This window comes from Pituophis catenifer, unplaced genomic scaffold, assembly GCF_029215685.1.
Source record: "Pituophis catenifer annectens isolate HBS135680 unplaced genomic scaffold, rPitCat1.0.hap2 SCAF_2, whole genome shotgun sequence".
Lineage (NCBI taxonomy): Eukaryota > Metazoa > Chordata > Lepidosauria > Squamata > Colubridae > Pituophis > Pituophis catenifer.
The window spans coordinates 136,138,342-136,155,444 of NW_027256882.1; the positions used below are offsets into that span (position 1 = coordinate 136,138,342).

General features: G+C 39.8%; 1 protein-coding gene across 7 annotated transcripts in view; it reads left to right on the forward strand.

The window, feature by feature from the left end:
• Nucleotides 1–17,103, forward strand: part of CSNK1D (casein kinase 1 delta) — a 45,417-nt gene that overhangs the window by 3,671 nt on the left and 24,643 nt on the right. For all 7 annotated transcript variants that reach the window (XM_070937620.1, XM_070937619.1, XM_070937622.1 and 4 more), the window contains exons 2-7: nucleotides 4,422–4,532; nucleotides 5,351–5,499; nucleotides 6,281–6,509; nucleotides 7,372–7,542; nucleotides 10,081–10,229; nucleotides 11,906–12,077. In XM_070937620.1, the coding sequence (XP_070793721.1) occupies nucleotides 4,422–4,532; nucleotides 5,351–5,499; nucleotides 6,281–6,509; nucleotides 7,372–7,542; nucleotides 10,081–10,229; nucleotides 11,906–12,077 (981 nt within the window). The remainder of the gene's footprint in view (nucleotides 1–4,421; nucleotides 4,533–5,350; nucleotides 5,500–6,280; nucleotides 6,510–7,371; nucleotides 7,543–10,080; nucleotides 10,230–11,905; nucleotides 12,078–17,103) is intronic.

Sequence of the window (17,103 nt, forward strand, 5' to 3'; positions counted from 1 at the left end):
ATGGTGGTATTTGCCAGCCTTTTTGCCAGATTTGAGGTCCATTCCTCCAGCGCCTGAAGTGATTGTTGTGCTGGAGGTAAAAAGGGAAAGAAGTCCCTGCAGATTTTATTCGCTAGTCATTGCTGACTCTAGTGGGTGGTGCTCATCTCTGTTTCAAGGCCACTGAAACAGCCAGCACTGTCCAAAAACATTTCCATAGTCATGGCCAACATGAGTTCACAGAGGGTTGTTATCTTCCCAACGAAGTGGCTCCTATTTATCAACTCGCATTTGCATGCTTTCAAACTACTAGATTGGCAGTGAGGACAGAAGCTCAGTCCATTGTGTCATGCTCGGGTCTCGAACCACATCCTCCAGTGCTGGAAGAAAAGACTTCAAATCTGGCAACAGCACTAACTGTGATATATTCTCACAATCGTTCTCCCCAGTGGGACGGGAAGAGGGCCCAGGCTTCCCAAGAAGCACTCCGCTCCCTGGCACTCCACTTAATGATCCGTGTGGACACTTAATGACTGCAGCTTTGAGAGCTGGGATTGCAGTTGTTGAGCAAAGCACTCATGTAGTGCCTCACTTAACAACGGATTTGTGCAATGACTCAGATTCCAGGCTTAGTTGTGATCATAAGTGGAGGACCACCTGTATATAGTAGTAGGGATCTGATTCACACTCTCCACTCAAGCCTAAATTTCCATTCCTGACCCCTGATTTAGATGAGGCTCGGCTAAATTTCATATCAAGTAATAATTGTGACAGTATATTTAGAGTTCAGTTTGTTTTTTTCTTTACTTTTTCTTACTACCAGATTACAAAGAAATAATAGTGCTACATGTCTATGCCCTTGAGATTTATATATTCCATTTATTTATTTGCCAGCTGAGCCCTAACAACTCTGGACAGTTTTTAAAATGTTAAAGAAAAACATTTAAAACTAGAAAACTAAAACAAATAAAAAAAGAACAAAAATGGAAATTTTAATTACTTAATTAAGATGGGAACAAAGAAAAAGGCCTGGGCAAAGAGCCCAATCTTCAGGACTCTTCAAAACATGTAAAGTGGGAGCCATTCCATGGTGGGGGGGCGGGGGACTTCATTCCACAGAATAGACACTACTACAGAGAAGGACACCTCTGTGCTCCTAATAGATAGCATTGTTTAATTGAAGAAGCCTAGAGCACCCTGCCAGATTGGATCAGACAGGCAGATACTATCAGAGACATAGTTTGAATGACAACTCAAGACTTTGTAATGTGTGATAAAATTGATTCCTGAAATGAAGAAAAAAAAAGTCAATTCCCATGATCCTGCCTATTGGAAACACAACAGTACTTTGTTTCTACGGCAATCTATAATAAGCCTCATTGTATATACACATTTTGCTAGCCCTGAAGAATATTCTGAACTTCTTGTCAATATTTTTCTGATACAATAGCTTTAGATTTCCATCAAATTATATTATTGTCTCCGACAAATAACTACTCTGGCCAGGAGCTAGTCATGAAACTAATTTTATGTATCCAAGATGGCTTTCAACCAGGGTGGATTTGATTTAAATCGAGTTGATTTAAATCACGATTTAAATCATGATTTAAATCACTAGTAAAAAGGCTTGATTTAAATCAACTCGATTTAAATCATAATTTTTAAAGAGCAACTGTCATCTCTGCTACTCCTTTGACCCAGTTGACTCACCCATAGTCCCAGTGTTGCAGAATATACAGCCTCATGCTACATAACTAAGCTCCATTTCATGCTGAATAAACTAAATTATTTATGTATCTTAAATAGAAAACTATCTTACGATAGATTTTTACCCCAAAAGTTTTTTATTAAAATAAATTCAATAAAAATGAAAAAAATCCAATTTAAATCAAAAAAATCCAATTTAAATCAAAAAAATCTGATTTTTTTTTAAAAAAAATTAAAAATCATTGATTTTTATCCACCCTGCTTTCAACTTGTTGGTGACAACTTTTTGTACAATATGGTCAACTTCTTCTGAAGAAAATTTTAGAATTACAATAGTCCTCAGGTTATGGTGGAAGTTTGGACTGTCCCAGGCAAACAAACTGATAGGCAAAAACTACAGGTCGGCAGACAGATGTCATGGGGGGAGTGCCTTGGGTAGCTGCTATAGAGGATGAATGGGTGGCTACAAAATGGAGTGCAGGTGCCGTGGGGGGGATGCTTTAGAGCATGGATTGGCAGGTGCTGCAGATTGGTGCTATGGAGTGTGGGCAGGTGAAAAAATGGCATGAGTGGGAACAATTTGCAACCTCCTCCTGCCAGCTTTCCCATTGGTTTTGATTGTAGGAAGCCTTGAGGGAAGGCTCACCACAAATGGCAGTCATGTGACTGTAGGATTCTGTGGCCACTATAATTGACAGCTAGTTGCCAACCATTCGAATCGTGTTCATGGGGATGCTGTGACAGCCGCAACTTCACAGACTTTTTTAAATCCCTTGTTCAGTGATGTCATAACTGAATGGTTATTGAACAAATGATTGTAATCCAAGGCCTACCTATATTGTAATTTATTGAGATCACTTGGGAATCATGAACAAAATCTATAGTTATTTTATTTGGCTAGTATGAATTCACAAAATGTGTTGGATTCATACAAAGTTTAGTTAAACTTGGGGCCCACTGATTTCAGTGTGAAAAAGTCATGGCTTGGTTACTTAGCTCATAATGAAATTGGAGGGATTTTGAGTGCCTTTGTCCCATACTGTCTTTACTGTTTTGTAATGCATTTTCAAGCTTTTAGGTAATAGGATTTTAACCTACAGTTTTGTCTATTCTGGGTGTCACATTAATTTTTGTTATCTATATTTCTTTTAAAGGAAGAAGGTAGCCTCTTTATAATTTCAACTGAGTTACAACAGACATTAGTGATTTAATGTGTTATATGAACCTACCAGCTGTTACTTTAGCATGATATGCAAATGCAATCATTAGATACAGAACAATAGAAAGTAAAACCTTGTCTGTAGTTCATTTATTTTAGGCAATAGATCAAAAATAAAAACCATAAAAGTCAAAACATGGATATTATTATTGCAAACATGGAAATTACTACTGCAAACTTGGATATTATACAATAACAAACAGAATGAAATTGAGATATTTAATACACTACAGAAATATTTTCTTTTCCCTTGATAGAAGTTTAACCAATTTTATTATACTATTAGAATATTCTGATCAACAGAGGTCTAGTATGAAATTAACACACAGAACGTGGTAACAGCTATTGTTGGGGCAGTTATATTCTGGCTCTTCAGCATTAAATCTACAAAACAAGAAATATGTTCAGCTCAGTTTCTCTATTGGTTGTTATAAGAATAAACTTGTAAAACTGAAGGAAGTCTTGCATATTTCCCATAGAGCATCTTGAAAGTTGTTCATTGAATCAGACCAGAGAGAAAACGAATTGGTATTCAGCTAGATTGATATTTCAACTAACTGAAAAGAATTTTCATGGGAAATGTCTATGGAATTGTATAACAAAAGTTGTACAAGCCATAACAACAATTTAGGTGCAATTTCATTTGAAATTTGATTCACTCTAGGAAATATTACAACAGTTGAAGCTGTCTGCACATATGGCACATTCATTATTATTATAGATTCATTTGTTTTTTGCTTTTATAGTTTGCCACAGTTTTGCTGTGACTAGTTTTGCTAGTCACAGTTTGCCTAGTACTTTTGCCTAGTACTAGGCAAACTGTGACCCACTGGGTCATCCTTTGAGAGAAAGGTAGTACAATATGGTGTGACCAGACAAAATAATAAATTTTAGGCTGAACATATTTCCAATACTGCCCAGATCAGTAGTCATCTAAGAAGAATATATATCCTAAATAGAAAGATTATTGTAGTGGCAAATAAATTTCATTAGTAAGACATTATTTACTTACCTAAATAAACAGAATGACCACAGGTGGGGAAAAATGCAGTGAGAATGGGAACGACTTCTGACTTTTTAGCAAGCCTCCCTGTTGAGTTTGTTTGTGGGAAGTTGGCAGATCACATACTACAGAGACACTGCTGCAGCCATAACTTTGCAAATGAAACCTTTGTGAACATCCTGGAAATTTCAATTCCACAGGAGTTGTGGGTCCGGGATTTTTTACACATTTTTAAGTTAGCAGAGGTTAAGTGCTTTCAAAAATTGCTTGTACCGTAATGCACCATTTTGGCTAACTTGGGGGTACAAACAGATAAAGACAATGAGTATTTTAGTAGAGTATAGTTGGATTCGCATAGTATCAATTCTGCAAGTCCTAAAGGGAATGTGGCAATGGCAATGGCCTGATGCTGGATTTTAGAGTAAATAAATTATGGATCATATGCCTAATAGCAAAGCTTGGTCAGAGCTTGTCAAAGCATTGAATTACAACATTAAGTTATTTTTTTTTAAGGTACTGACATAGCTGCTGGAGAAGAGGTTGCCATCAAATTGGAATGTGTCAAAACCAAACATCCTCAACTCCACATAGAGAGCAAAATTTACAAAATGATGCAAGGTGGAGGTAAGCATGTTTTCCCCCTCATGAATCATATAGGCACAAATATTTCACCTCTTGACTTCTTTCAAATTGGTAAAGGGTGGTGCTTACATGAACAGTGTTATTATGTGAGTGTCTTCATTAACCATACCACCTAAGTATTTTCTACCTGTGTATTTTCCCCACATTTCATAAATTGTTGTTATTAAGGAATGATATTGTCTAAGCATATGTATAAAATCAAAGAAAAAAAACAAGTCATCATGACACTGGCTTGCTTTGCTTTGTGCTAGTAGTCACTGACTTATTTTTTAAAGCTGGGGGAAAAAACAAATTTTTCATAACACATTGAAGACAGGAGAAGTAGAGAGTCTGAACCTGTTTCTTTCCACACTTGAACTATTCAGTTAAAGTAAGCATCCATGAGGCTGTATGTTGCCTGCTACAAGTTTTTGCATATTCTGTATCTAGATAAATAACATCTTGAACAACACTATACAAAAAGACTAAATAAAATGCTGCCGTAAACATTCCTTTGAATACTTAAATGTTTTGGCATAAATAATAACCTCCATTCTTTTTTCTTACATTTTAGTTTGACAGATTAAATTTTTATATGATTTGGCCAGCAAAGAACTATGATAAAGCTTTTGCCCTCTTTTAATTTTTGACTTTCTACTTGAATGTATTGTGAATGTACAGTATTAGTAATTTCCACAAAAGAAAAATAATGTTATAAATTAAAGTAAATGTAAAGGCATCATATTGATTTTCACTGGATATCAGATCTATATTGTGATTTCTATAAAGTACTATAAATAATCTATTTTTCCACATTCTAGTGGGCATTCCCACAATCAAATGGTGTGGTGCTGAAGGTGACTACAATGTAATGGTGATGGAATTGCTAGGACCAAGTCTTGAAGATCTATTTAACTTCTGCTCAAGGAAATTCAGCCTCAAGACTGTTCTTCTACTTGCTGACCAAATGGTATTAGAATCACTGTATTTCTTGGCTATTGGAAATGAGAGCTTCCTAAAAGCTTCACACTAATGTTTATGTGCACTTTCTCTGAATAAGTGTTGTAAATACTACAAATTAGCTTTTCCTTCTATGAATGTTGTCACACAAAAGCTACCATTTTTTGTATAGCAGTGATCAAATGTGCTGTCATTAGGTTAGTTAGTGATTTATAAATTAAATAATGATTCACAGTTTATATTTTCAAACACAAGTCCTATCCAGTGAGATCACAACCACCTTTTTAAAGAACATCAGTTTTCTAAAATGTGGTTCTTGGAATGTGAAGATCATTTGAGCCTTCTCTGTGGGAGCACCTGCCCTCTAGAACGAGCTGCCCCTGGAGATTCGTCGGATTTCCGACCTCCGTACCTTCCGCCGTGACTTTAAAACGCTATTATTCCATCAAGCAGGACTGGCCTAAAATATTATTTTAATGGGTTATTGTGTTTTAGATGATTGGCCAAACTATTTAATAATTTTAAACTTTTTAACTTTTATATTGTTGGTTTTTATCTTGGCTGTACACCACCCTGAGTCCCTTTGGGAGAAGGGCGGTATAAAAATTTGATAAATAAAAATAAATAAATAATAATAATAATAATTTGAGAAAATAAAATAGTGTACTTCATTTAATGTTTAAACTTAAATGTTAACAAAATAAATTTTAGTGTTATTCAGAACAAAGGAACAGCTAAATGTATAGAGTTTCATGTTTACTAATTCTGAAATTATGTTTTTCTACAATTAGATAAGCCGAATAGAATATATTCATTCAAAGAACTTCATCCACCGAGATGTAAAGCCGGATAATTTCCTGATGGGATTAGGCAAGAAAGGCAACCTTGTCTACATCATTGATTTTGGGCTGGCCAAAAAATATCGCGATGCTCGTACTCACCAGCATATTCCTTATCGTGAAAATAAAAACTTAACGGGAACTGCCCGCTATGCCTCCATTAATACCCATCTTGGAATTGGTGAGCTGGCGGTAGATTTTTGAAACTGTTAACTAAATTGTCATAGAATAAGAGTCCCAGAAAAATCAAAATATATAACATCTGATACATGATAGGAGATCTTGTATATTATGAGCACACATTTAATATTTAAAGCACAATGCATTGCAAACAACATGATGTTTTTTTAATGAAGTCGGTTAGAGAGATGCATCATTGATTGATTGATTGATTGATTGATTGATTGATTGATTGATTGACTGATTTTTATGGGATTTATCTTGTCCTTAGTCCAAGTGGATTCTAAACAGTGTAAAATTTAAGAGTACAATCTAACAATAGTAATACAAAATGCAAATTTTAAGTTTCGCACTTATATTTCCATGTTCGTCAGTTAGGAAAGGCCTTCCAGAATAGCCAAATTTTTGCCTGCTTCCAGAATACCATGACAGTAGAGGCCATTTTTACTTCAGGGAGCAAATTAGTCTAAAGGAGGAAAGCTCCCATAGAGAATAGAAACATGAAACAGTAAAGACATTGCTTTGCAGACGAAGCTTATAGAAGTTATCATTTCCTGGATGAGTGATTGAATACCTTGGTATTTTATTCTGGGCTGAAAAGAATAATGATAAACTTTGCAGATTATGATTTGGCTCAATTGTCTGACTCATCTTTAGCTTCCTGCTTTTACTTCTGTATGCATTAGTTCTCTGATCTTGGCAACATTATTTACAGGCATGCTTAAAATAACTTTAAAGTTGTGTTTTTCTTGTAGTTAAGTTGTAACTTTAAAATCTTGCTGACATAACTTGTTGCTTTAACATCTTTGCACTGTTTCTCCAAATGATAGAACCTAATGGCTCCACTCTTATACTCCTTGTAGAACAATCTCGCAGAGATGACTTGGAGTCCTTGGGTTATGTACTCATGTATTTTAACCTGGGCTCCCTCCCCTGGCAGGGATTGAAGGCCGCTACAAAGAGACAGAAATATGAACGCATCAGTGAAAAGAAAATGTCCACTCCCATTGAGGTTTTGTGTAAAGGATACCCTTGTAAGTTCCCACTCACAAGTTCCCATAAACACATTTCTTTATGTAATGTTTAAAGCTAAGTTTACAGTAATGCTTCTTTTAATGAAATGTCACATATTCTGCTGTACTTCTATTTTAAGAATAATTCTGGAACTAACTAAAGTATCTCTGAGTTTAATGAATATACGTAAACTGGCTATTCAATAACTTATTCCCTTCATTTCCTTTGTCATTTCAGAGAGCAATATCCGTTCATAGATTTTCTGTTGCATACAATATTCGTCTCTCATAACAAACAGCTCACTGTATAGCTAGCCCTCCATTAATAAGTATTTTTCTTACCGATTGCATTTTTGTATTGCTAAATTTGAAGATCAGTAGCACTTAGTTCACTTGCATTGTTTGTTTTTTAAAATTCTTCTTCAAGAATATGTATCCTTATAATGTTAGCGTTTGAAACTGTATAGAATAGATTCCTCATTTGTACATTTTGCAAAAGAAAGAAATAATACTTTTTCACTCAATTACTGTCAGGCCCAATCCCAAAGATTACACAATGAAATCCAGTCAGGTCAAATCATTCCATTTGCTTACACCTAATGGACAGAATCTTGTCAAGTAAAACTATAAGCCACTACCCTAATAAATACAGTACGTGCAAAGTCTTAGGCCACCATTAAGTTTATTGTTGGTATAATGTTTTGTTGGTATAATAACCATATATAATTATATCTCAGTCTCCTTATTAGAATACAACCAGAAAATACAGGAAATTTGCATGCAGCATTCAAAAACAGAACAAAGCAGAAAAAACAGCTTCCATAGGTGAAAGTGGCAATATGTAGTGTGACTTCTCCTTACACTTGAGCAACAGCAGACACTTGGGTCCTGTAAACCTAAATGGAATGGAATCCTAAGTACTATTACTGTTAACACGTCTTTGTGTCCTATTATTTCATGCCAAAATGACTGCTGTCCCAAAAGGTCTATTACACCAGGTTTGTATAAGACATGCTCGAGCATTCAGTACATACACATATTGTATGAGTGTAATTCATTGGAAAATGGCTAATAAGACCCAACTTTCAATCACATCATTCCAGTCAAAATGCCAAAGATCACAGAATGTGACAGACATAAAATCATACTTTTGCCTCAGCCAAAACCATTCTCAAAGGGAAATCGACAAACAAACTGCATATTCAAGATGTTGTAAAGAAATTTAAGGAGTCAGCAGAGGTCAAGGACAAAAAAAGGACTGTAAGGCTAAGTAAACTTTCAAATTCAAGTTCCTCATAGTTCCTTCTTTAAGAGACCAAAAGAAGTCCAGCAAGAACCTGACTCGGCATCTGGCAGCTTCATCGGGATGTCAGGTTGGCCCTTCTACAATCCAGCAAAACTTGATCAGGAATGGACTTTGTGGAAGGGCAGCAGCCAAAAAACCACTTTTGTAGAAGGGAAACAGGTGAAAAGGATATGCTAAAGCTCACAAAGATTCAGAGTGAGGATCAGTGGAACAGAGTATTATGGAATGATGAATCCAAGTTTGAAATCTTTGGGTCTAATTGTCGACAATATGTGAGAAGAGTTGGAGAGAGATGGAAGAATGATTGATGGAATCATGAAATGCTGAAAAGTTCAGACAGGTTTTAATTTAACATGCCATTCTTTCTGAAAAGCACCTGGATGGCGATGGGTACTGTATATTTTTCAGCATAATAACGATTCCAAGTACTGCAGGGAAATCATATTTAGTGAGAAAAACAGCTGATAAAATACTGAAAGTCATGGTCTGGCCTCCCCATAGTCCAGATCTGAATATTATAATGGCAGTGTGGGATCACCCGGACAGAGAAAGAAATAAAAGACAACCTAAATTTGAAGAACTCTGAGAAAGGCTGAAAGACACTGGTATAATATACCAAAGATTACCTCAGAAAACTTCAGAACAGTCTCCTCAAAAGAGTTCAAGATGTGCTTAGAGCCAAGGAAGGCCACGTAAATACTGACTTGCCTGAAGAAGCCATTTTGTTCTGAAAATTGTGTTTGTTTAAATTTTGTGTAGATTATTTCCTGTCTTTTCTGTCCAATTCTTAAGAGACCGAAAAATAATTATGGATGGTCATTAACGCTTTGCTAAAGCAACACTTTGCTAAAAAAACAACAAACAGGTGGTGGCCTATAACTTTTGGAAAATACTGTATATCCCGAGGGATTCTGGGGTGTAAATACCCTGAACCTCTTTCCCACTTACTCATTCAGCCCGGGACTGTGCAGTCTCTTAATTTGGGCTTCTTTCTGGAATGTGCTGCCACCTCCCTGGGAAAGCTCTGGGCTGTCAAGACTCCCCTCCATACTTCTCCAGGTGCACATTCCATCACAATTACAGGATGAGCAGAACTGTCACTTAGGAACATCACCCCAATAATTTCATAAAATCCTAAGGCAAATATGGAAGTACAGTGTGTTGGTACATTTACTGTGGACCTTTTGTTTACGTTGATTTTCTGCTAATATAAGAAAATCATTACTTCTCATAATCATATGTTCTCATTACAGCCGAGTTTGCTACCTATCTGAATTTCTGCCGCTCGCTGCGTTTTGATGACAAACCGGATTATTCATATCTAAGACAATTATTCAGAAATCTCTTCCATAGACAAGGCTTCTCCTATGACTATGTATTTGATTGGAACATGCTCAAATTTGTAAGTATTTAATTGTCAAATTTGGGAATGCCTAAAAAGGAGTTGGATTGTTTTTTATTAAATGTAATATATGACAGGACTGTTACTCCAAAGCCTAAATTAATTCTTATGGTGAAATTCACTTGATGGTGAATTTAATGAAATGTAAAGCAGCATTATGGTATCTGTGTTGCACATACAGCTTTTGGGTCTGCACAGAACTTGCTCAGAATGTTTTAGACCTTACAGTTTTTTGCATGAACCATGTGCTAAATGTAAAGGTAGTCTTCAACCATTTATTTAGTGACCATTCAAAGTTACAATGGCACTAAAAATGTAATTTACAGCTGGCCCTTGCATTTAGGATTGTTACAGTACCCCCATGATAACGTGATCAGAATTTGGGCATTGGCAACTGGCATGTATTTATGACAGTTGCACTGTCCCGGGGTCATCTGATCACCATTTGTAACCTTCCTAACTCACTTCTGACAAGCAAAATCAATGGGGGAAGCCAGATTCGCTTAACAACCACATGATTCACTTAACTGCTGCAGTGATTTGCTTAACAGTTGTGGCAAGAAGGTCATAAAATGGGACAAAACTCATTTAACAAATGCCTTGCTTAGCAACGGAAATTTTGGGCTCAATTTTAATAGTAGGTTGAAGACTACTTGTATTGCCTTTATAACTTAAGACCTGGCTCCTTGTTCCACTCAGTTTGTTTTCAGTTACATCAACAATAGCAGTATCATGTTCATTTCTTCTGCAAATCTTCCAGTTTCAGATCTTTTGTGTTTTTAGCGCATGAAGCCTTTCTTGTTTACAGTCTTTCTCCTCCTCCAAAATACATGCTTTTGACCTCTAAAGTTCCCATTCCACAAATACCAAATGTATAGCAGTGAACATCATTTTTCAGATGGATAGAGCCTTTGCCTTTTGTACTTTGGGAAAGATCATGTAATAGGTTTTTTACTATATATGAAGGCTCGTAATCATTTGTCCCATTTGTGAAGCCATATGCTGGGAACAACAGATAACAAGGCTACCACAGTTTCTGTATCTCCATCTTTTTCTAGAATTTGTACAATGCCTCAGAAGTTGTTTGGGACTTTTCTTGCCCCTTTTGAATCTATCTGAGTTCCCTAGATCCTGCCACTAGTACTCTGTCCTATTAGGAAATAACAAATAGCCAAATCTTCTATGGTCAAGTCCTCTATAGTCCTATAGTTACACCAATATGGATCATCACTTAACTTGTAGATCCTTTGCCCAAGATGAAAACTTGATTCAAAGTGGAAATTTGCATTAGATCTCAATCAGGATGCCCCTCTCCACCATAAGTCAGAATCTGATTTGAACCAGTTCTGGCAAAATATTATCTATGACTTGCTGACTAGTATAAATAAGAACAGCCAAATCGACTTTACCTTGAAACTACTCATCTAAACAAATGTATGCTGTTTTTAACAGTATAATCAGAAATGTATTCTAAAACGGGGGTCTCCAAACTTCGCAACTTTAAGTCTTGTGGACTTCAACTCCCAGAATTTCCCCAACCAGCATGAGGAATTCTGGGAGTTGAAGTCCACACGACTTAAAGTTTTCAAGTTTGGAGAACCCATTTGTAAGTACTGCTATGGCTGCCCTGCATTATCTCCAACTACTAGTCATGGTAATTGTTTTTTTTCTTGAAGGGTGCAAGCCGAGCAGTAGAAGATGCTGAGCGTGAAAGAAGAGAGAGAGAAGAAAGAATGAGACATACACGCAATCCAGCTGTTCGTGGATTACCTTCCACTGCCTCCGGGAGGCTAAGAGGGACACAAGATGTAGCTCCACCAACTCCTCTTACTCCAACTTCACATACAGGTAAGCTGAAGAAGCCTTAAATAATAATTGCTTTGTACTAGTTCTTTGTTCAAAAATGAAAAACTGTGTTTTCAGAAAACAGTTTTGAAGAAAAGAAATGGGAAAGCTGATAGTTATAAGAAAAAGCAATATCTAAATTTGTTTTCTGTTACTTCTTCCAAGAAAGGGATCATTCTACCTCTCTTCTTTTTCTCCTTCCATATTTTTCTCTGCAGTTATGTGAGATACGTTTGGCTGAGAGACCCTGAATTGTTGCAAGCTGACTCTGACTGATCAGGGATTTGCAGCAAGGTCTTCTCAACTCAACTCTAGTCTAACTATACTACAGTGTTGCATTTATACCTAGCATAGCAAAATTTTGAGGCACTCTTGAATCAAACCACTATTATTTTCACTGTATAAACTGTTTTTCTCCTGTTCCTCCCACTTCTGGAACAATTGATTGTGATATGTCTAGGACAGGGATGGCGAACCTTTTTCTCGTGGCGTGCCGGAAGTGTGTATGTGCACGCGCAACACCTCCTGTGCGTGCCAGCACCCATAATGCAATGCGAACCCTCCCACATGTGCATGCGCACATGACCCTCCCCGCGCATGTGCCCCACATTGCGCATGCGCGCCCTGCACATGCACTTCGGGCACCCCTCCACCCCATTTTGGGCCTGGAAAGTCGTTATTTTGACGGCAGTCCGGGGCTTCCTTGTCTCCCCGCCCGATAAGACTTCTGGCATAGCCCCAGGCCTCAGGAGGGGAGCCCCGGCCTGCTGCTCCTGCCACCGCCACCCCCTTATCCCCAGCAAGAGCGGTTCTTGTACTGCCCCAGGAGGACTGGAAGAGAGCGCAGCTCCTCACTCATGGAGATCCACCGGTGTGAAAATGGTCACGGAAAGCAGTAAGAAATGCGCGAGCCAGGAAGCGGTCATGCTCCTTGGCAGGAGAGGGTTGCACGTTCACTCCAGCAAAGATTTGTGCAACCCTTTCTGGCCAGGGAGCATGACCACTTCCTGGTCAGCGCACCTCTTACCGCACCCACTTCCCAACCGGTAGATCTCCATGAGTGAGAAGCTGCGCTCTCCTCCGGTCCTCCTGGGGCAGCTCGCCTCCCCGCTGGCAGCTTCTCCTTCTCCTTGCTGCTCCAGGAGAAGCCTGAGATTCACCTTTCCTTGGCAAAGCGCTTCATCATTGCAGCGCAGGGAACACGTGCGGCGCCGGGGGATCCGTGCAGCTACTATCCCACCCCTCAGCCTCGGTCATGCCGTGAGGCTCCAACTCAAGGAGGAGAAGACGGAGGAAGGGGGGGGGTCCAAATGGCAGCTACCTGAAGCAAGCTGCAGCACGATTATGCAGGGCTTCTGGCATGGCCCAGACCTCCGGGGGAAAGGATTGAAGCCCCAGTCTGCTGCTTCTTCCGTTATATGGAGAGGGCAGGGGCAGGCTGTGGTGGTAGGCCGTTCTCGCTGGGTAACAGACAGGCTGCTCCTGGAGCAGGCAGGAGAAGGAGAAGCCACCAGCGGGGAGGCAAGCTGCCCCAGGAGGACCGGAGGAGAGCGCAGCTTCTCACTCATGGAGATCTACCGGTTGGGAAGTGGGCGCGGTAAGAGGTGCGCTGACCAGGAAGCGGTCATGCTCTCTGGCCAGAGAGGGTTGCACAAACCTTTACTGGAGTTAACATGCAACCCTCTCCTGCCAGGGAGCATGACCACTTCCTGGCTCGCGCATTTCTTACCACTTTCCGCGACCATTTCCCCACCGGTGGATCTCCATGAGTGAGGAGCTGCGCTCTCCTCCAGTCCTCCTGGGGCAGCTTGCCTCCCCGCTGGTGGCTTCTCCTCCTGCCTGCTCCAGGAGCAGCCTGTCTGTTACCCAGCGAGAACGGCCTACCACCACAGCCTGCCCCCGCCCTCTCTGCCCCGGCAGTTGCTGCTGGTGCTGCCGGAGAAGCGGCAGCACGACAACCGCTCTTGCTGGGGGCAAGGGGGTTGCGGTGGCAGGAGCAGCAGGCGGTGGCTTCCCTCTCTCCCTCCCTTCCTCCCTCTGGAGGCCTGGGGCTATGCTAGAAGTCTGCTCGGGCAGGGAGACAGGGAAGACCCGGACCGCCCATCCTTGCCACCACCGCCCCCTCGCCCTTGGCGGCAGCGGTTCTCGCACAGCTGCTTTCCTGGCAGTGGCAGGAGCAGCTAGCAGGGGAGAGAGGATGGTGGCAGGCTGCGGCAGCAGACAGTTTGAGCCGGCTAAGAGGCAACGTTCTTCCTCCTGCCAGCCTCAAGCTCAGCTCCAGGCAGCGTCCAGCCAGCCATACCTGGCCTCCCCCTGCAGCAGACCACGTGGATTCCAGGCAGCGCAACTTCGGGGCCTTTCCTCATGGTGGCGGTAACGAGGCAGGCAGGCAGCTGGGTGCATGGGAGCGACTGGCGGCAGCGCTCCTGGCTGGCAAAGGGCGGAGTCCCGGGGCTGCATGCGGGCAATGATGGCATGGCTGGTGCGCATGTGCACTAAGACATTAAGGCCAGCTGATCGTTGCACACGCATGTGCACCAGTAACCAGCAGACTAACTGGCTGGTGCACATGTGTGCCCTGGAAACCCGGAAGAAGAATGGGCGATGCCATGCGTGCCGGGTGACATGGCTCTGCGTGCCACTTCCGGCATGCGTGCCATAGGTTCACCAACACGGGTCTAGGATGACTGATGTCCTCAGCCGACATCCAAGACATACTTTTCATGACATTTTAAATCTGGGTCACCTATATTTAAATTAAATGCTGTTTAAATTAAATGCTGTTACCTAATGCTATTGTTCCAGCCTTATATTACAAATGAATAGTACTATCAGGAAGACTTCCTACAAGTTGTATGCTTGTATTTGGAAAGGAAGCACTTATGTTTGTCATCTTTATCTTTCTGTTTCTATGATGAATATTAGCAGAAAATCTTAGTATTAAGGTTGTAGGTTCTTCAAGGCACTTCACTTATGAGCAGTACCCCACTAGGACTCATAGGACAGAGCAGTAACAGCAAATCAGATTGCTTAATGGCATGGCTGCCTGGGGTTTTCTGTGCGGGCATGTTTCCAGGACTTCTAAACAGAGCTGCAAAGCAGCGCTTCCAAGTTTTCAAGAAGCTGCTTCCTGCAAGTAACACAGTCTCATTGAAGAAACTGCACAATACTGATTGCTTAATTATTGGATTAATATCCCACGATAATCAATCCAGTCTTGGCAATTGACAGTGAACATAGTGAAATGATCATTTAAACATCTACATAGATCATCAGTATAAATGACAACGAAGTCAGAAGAATGAAATAATAAAAATGGTGCAGCAAATTAAGTCAGCAAAACCATGAAAATGCTCTCCCAGCATAATTCAGTTTTTAATAGCTTCCTAAAGGCCAGCGGGTGGGGAAGGAGTGGGGGGAGAGTGGCAGGATCCATCTCCAATAGAAGCCCATTCCAAAGCTGTATAGGGAGTCCTTGGATTACAATGGCAGTTGGGATTGGTATTTCTGTGGCTACATAATGCAGTTGTAGAGCACAATATAATATGACTGCGTAGTTTAGCAACTGAAATTCCAGGAGTTCCAGTTGCTGTCGTACTCTAATCTCAAGGCCATGCAGGATATTAAGTGAGGACTTCCTATGACCATAACATGGGAAGAGGCAGGAGTTCCAAGCAAGCAGGTTGATGGGTGAGAGCTACAGGTGGGGGGAAGATTCTAAAAATCTTCATCTACTTGCATATTAAAGTTATACCAGCAAGAATTAGTCTTTATGTAGAAAACTATGATTTAAATCAAGCCTTACTGACTAGTGATTTAAATTGTGATTTAAATCAAATCCACCCTGATTTCAACTGAATAAAATGCAAAACGCAGTGTGTTCCACTATAAAATCTTTCTCCGGCTAGGAGCCCTCTTATGTTTGGCTGTTGACTTAAAGCTGCGTATGCAGTGCATACTTTTTGTATTTGTCCTTGCCCACTAGATCAGGCGTCCAAGCAGTATGATGTGTAGCAGTCTTGAAAGGTCAGCAGTTGAACAATGCTGTGCATAATGCATTGCATATTCTTGTATTGGTAAACCTAACTGAAGAAAAAGCATAACGCACATGAAACCCACAGTTGGGATTATCCCACAATAAACTGCTTTTTAAAAACAGCAGTTTTTACTAGGGAAATTTTTGAACAAGATTGAACTTGACTAATATGTCCCTCCTCCCATTTTACTGACTAATGGATTCTGCAACTCTCCATGACTTAGCAATTAAAAAAAACAAACAACTAAGCCAATTTCTTGACATCTCAGAAAGAACTTGGCACAAAATGCCCATTTTGCAATGATCTCGGGATAGATGATTGAACACAGAGTGTTTTGTTCCAAGTTTATAATGCTCAAAATGGCTATTTTGAGTCTGTAATACTTTGAACACTTGCTGTAGTCTGATATTTTATTTCAGAGGGGAATTACATCATACTTTAAAATACAAAACACAGTAAATACTAAAGTGATAGGATGGTATTTGATGAATTATGGATTATACAAGCTAAGCAATAGGTTCTGTAGTTCTCTAACTGAAAACACTCATAGTACACAATCAATTAATATTTAACATTCTTCTAAAGACAAGCCAATAAGGAAACATGGACTTGACAGAGAATTCTAAAGCTGTGACTAGAATTTACCGTAGAAAACACCTGAGAACAGCATCTCAGATTTTTATTTTCAAGTTTATGCATCAGTGCTTCAGCTAACCTGACTCCAAGTCATTTAGGAATTTCCTCTGTCCTAATGTCTTTGAGATACACAGGCCTGTATGTAAGAACTGCAGGCTAAAGCAGCTTTATCTTATCATCATAGCCAAGAAAGTTATCTAGCTTTCAAAAGAAGTTAAGCTATTCTGGATCCTCCTTCACATTTTACACACATTCTTTGTTTAGTGGCACAGTTCCATTCCAATAACCAGGTTGTTAAGCAAAATGGTCACTAAATAAACATGTGACTGAGACAGAAGAAGAGACTGCAAAAATCA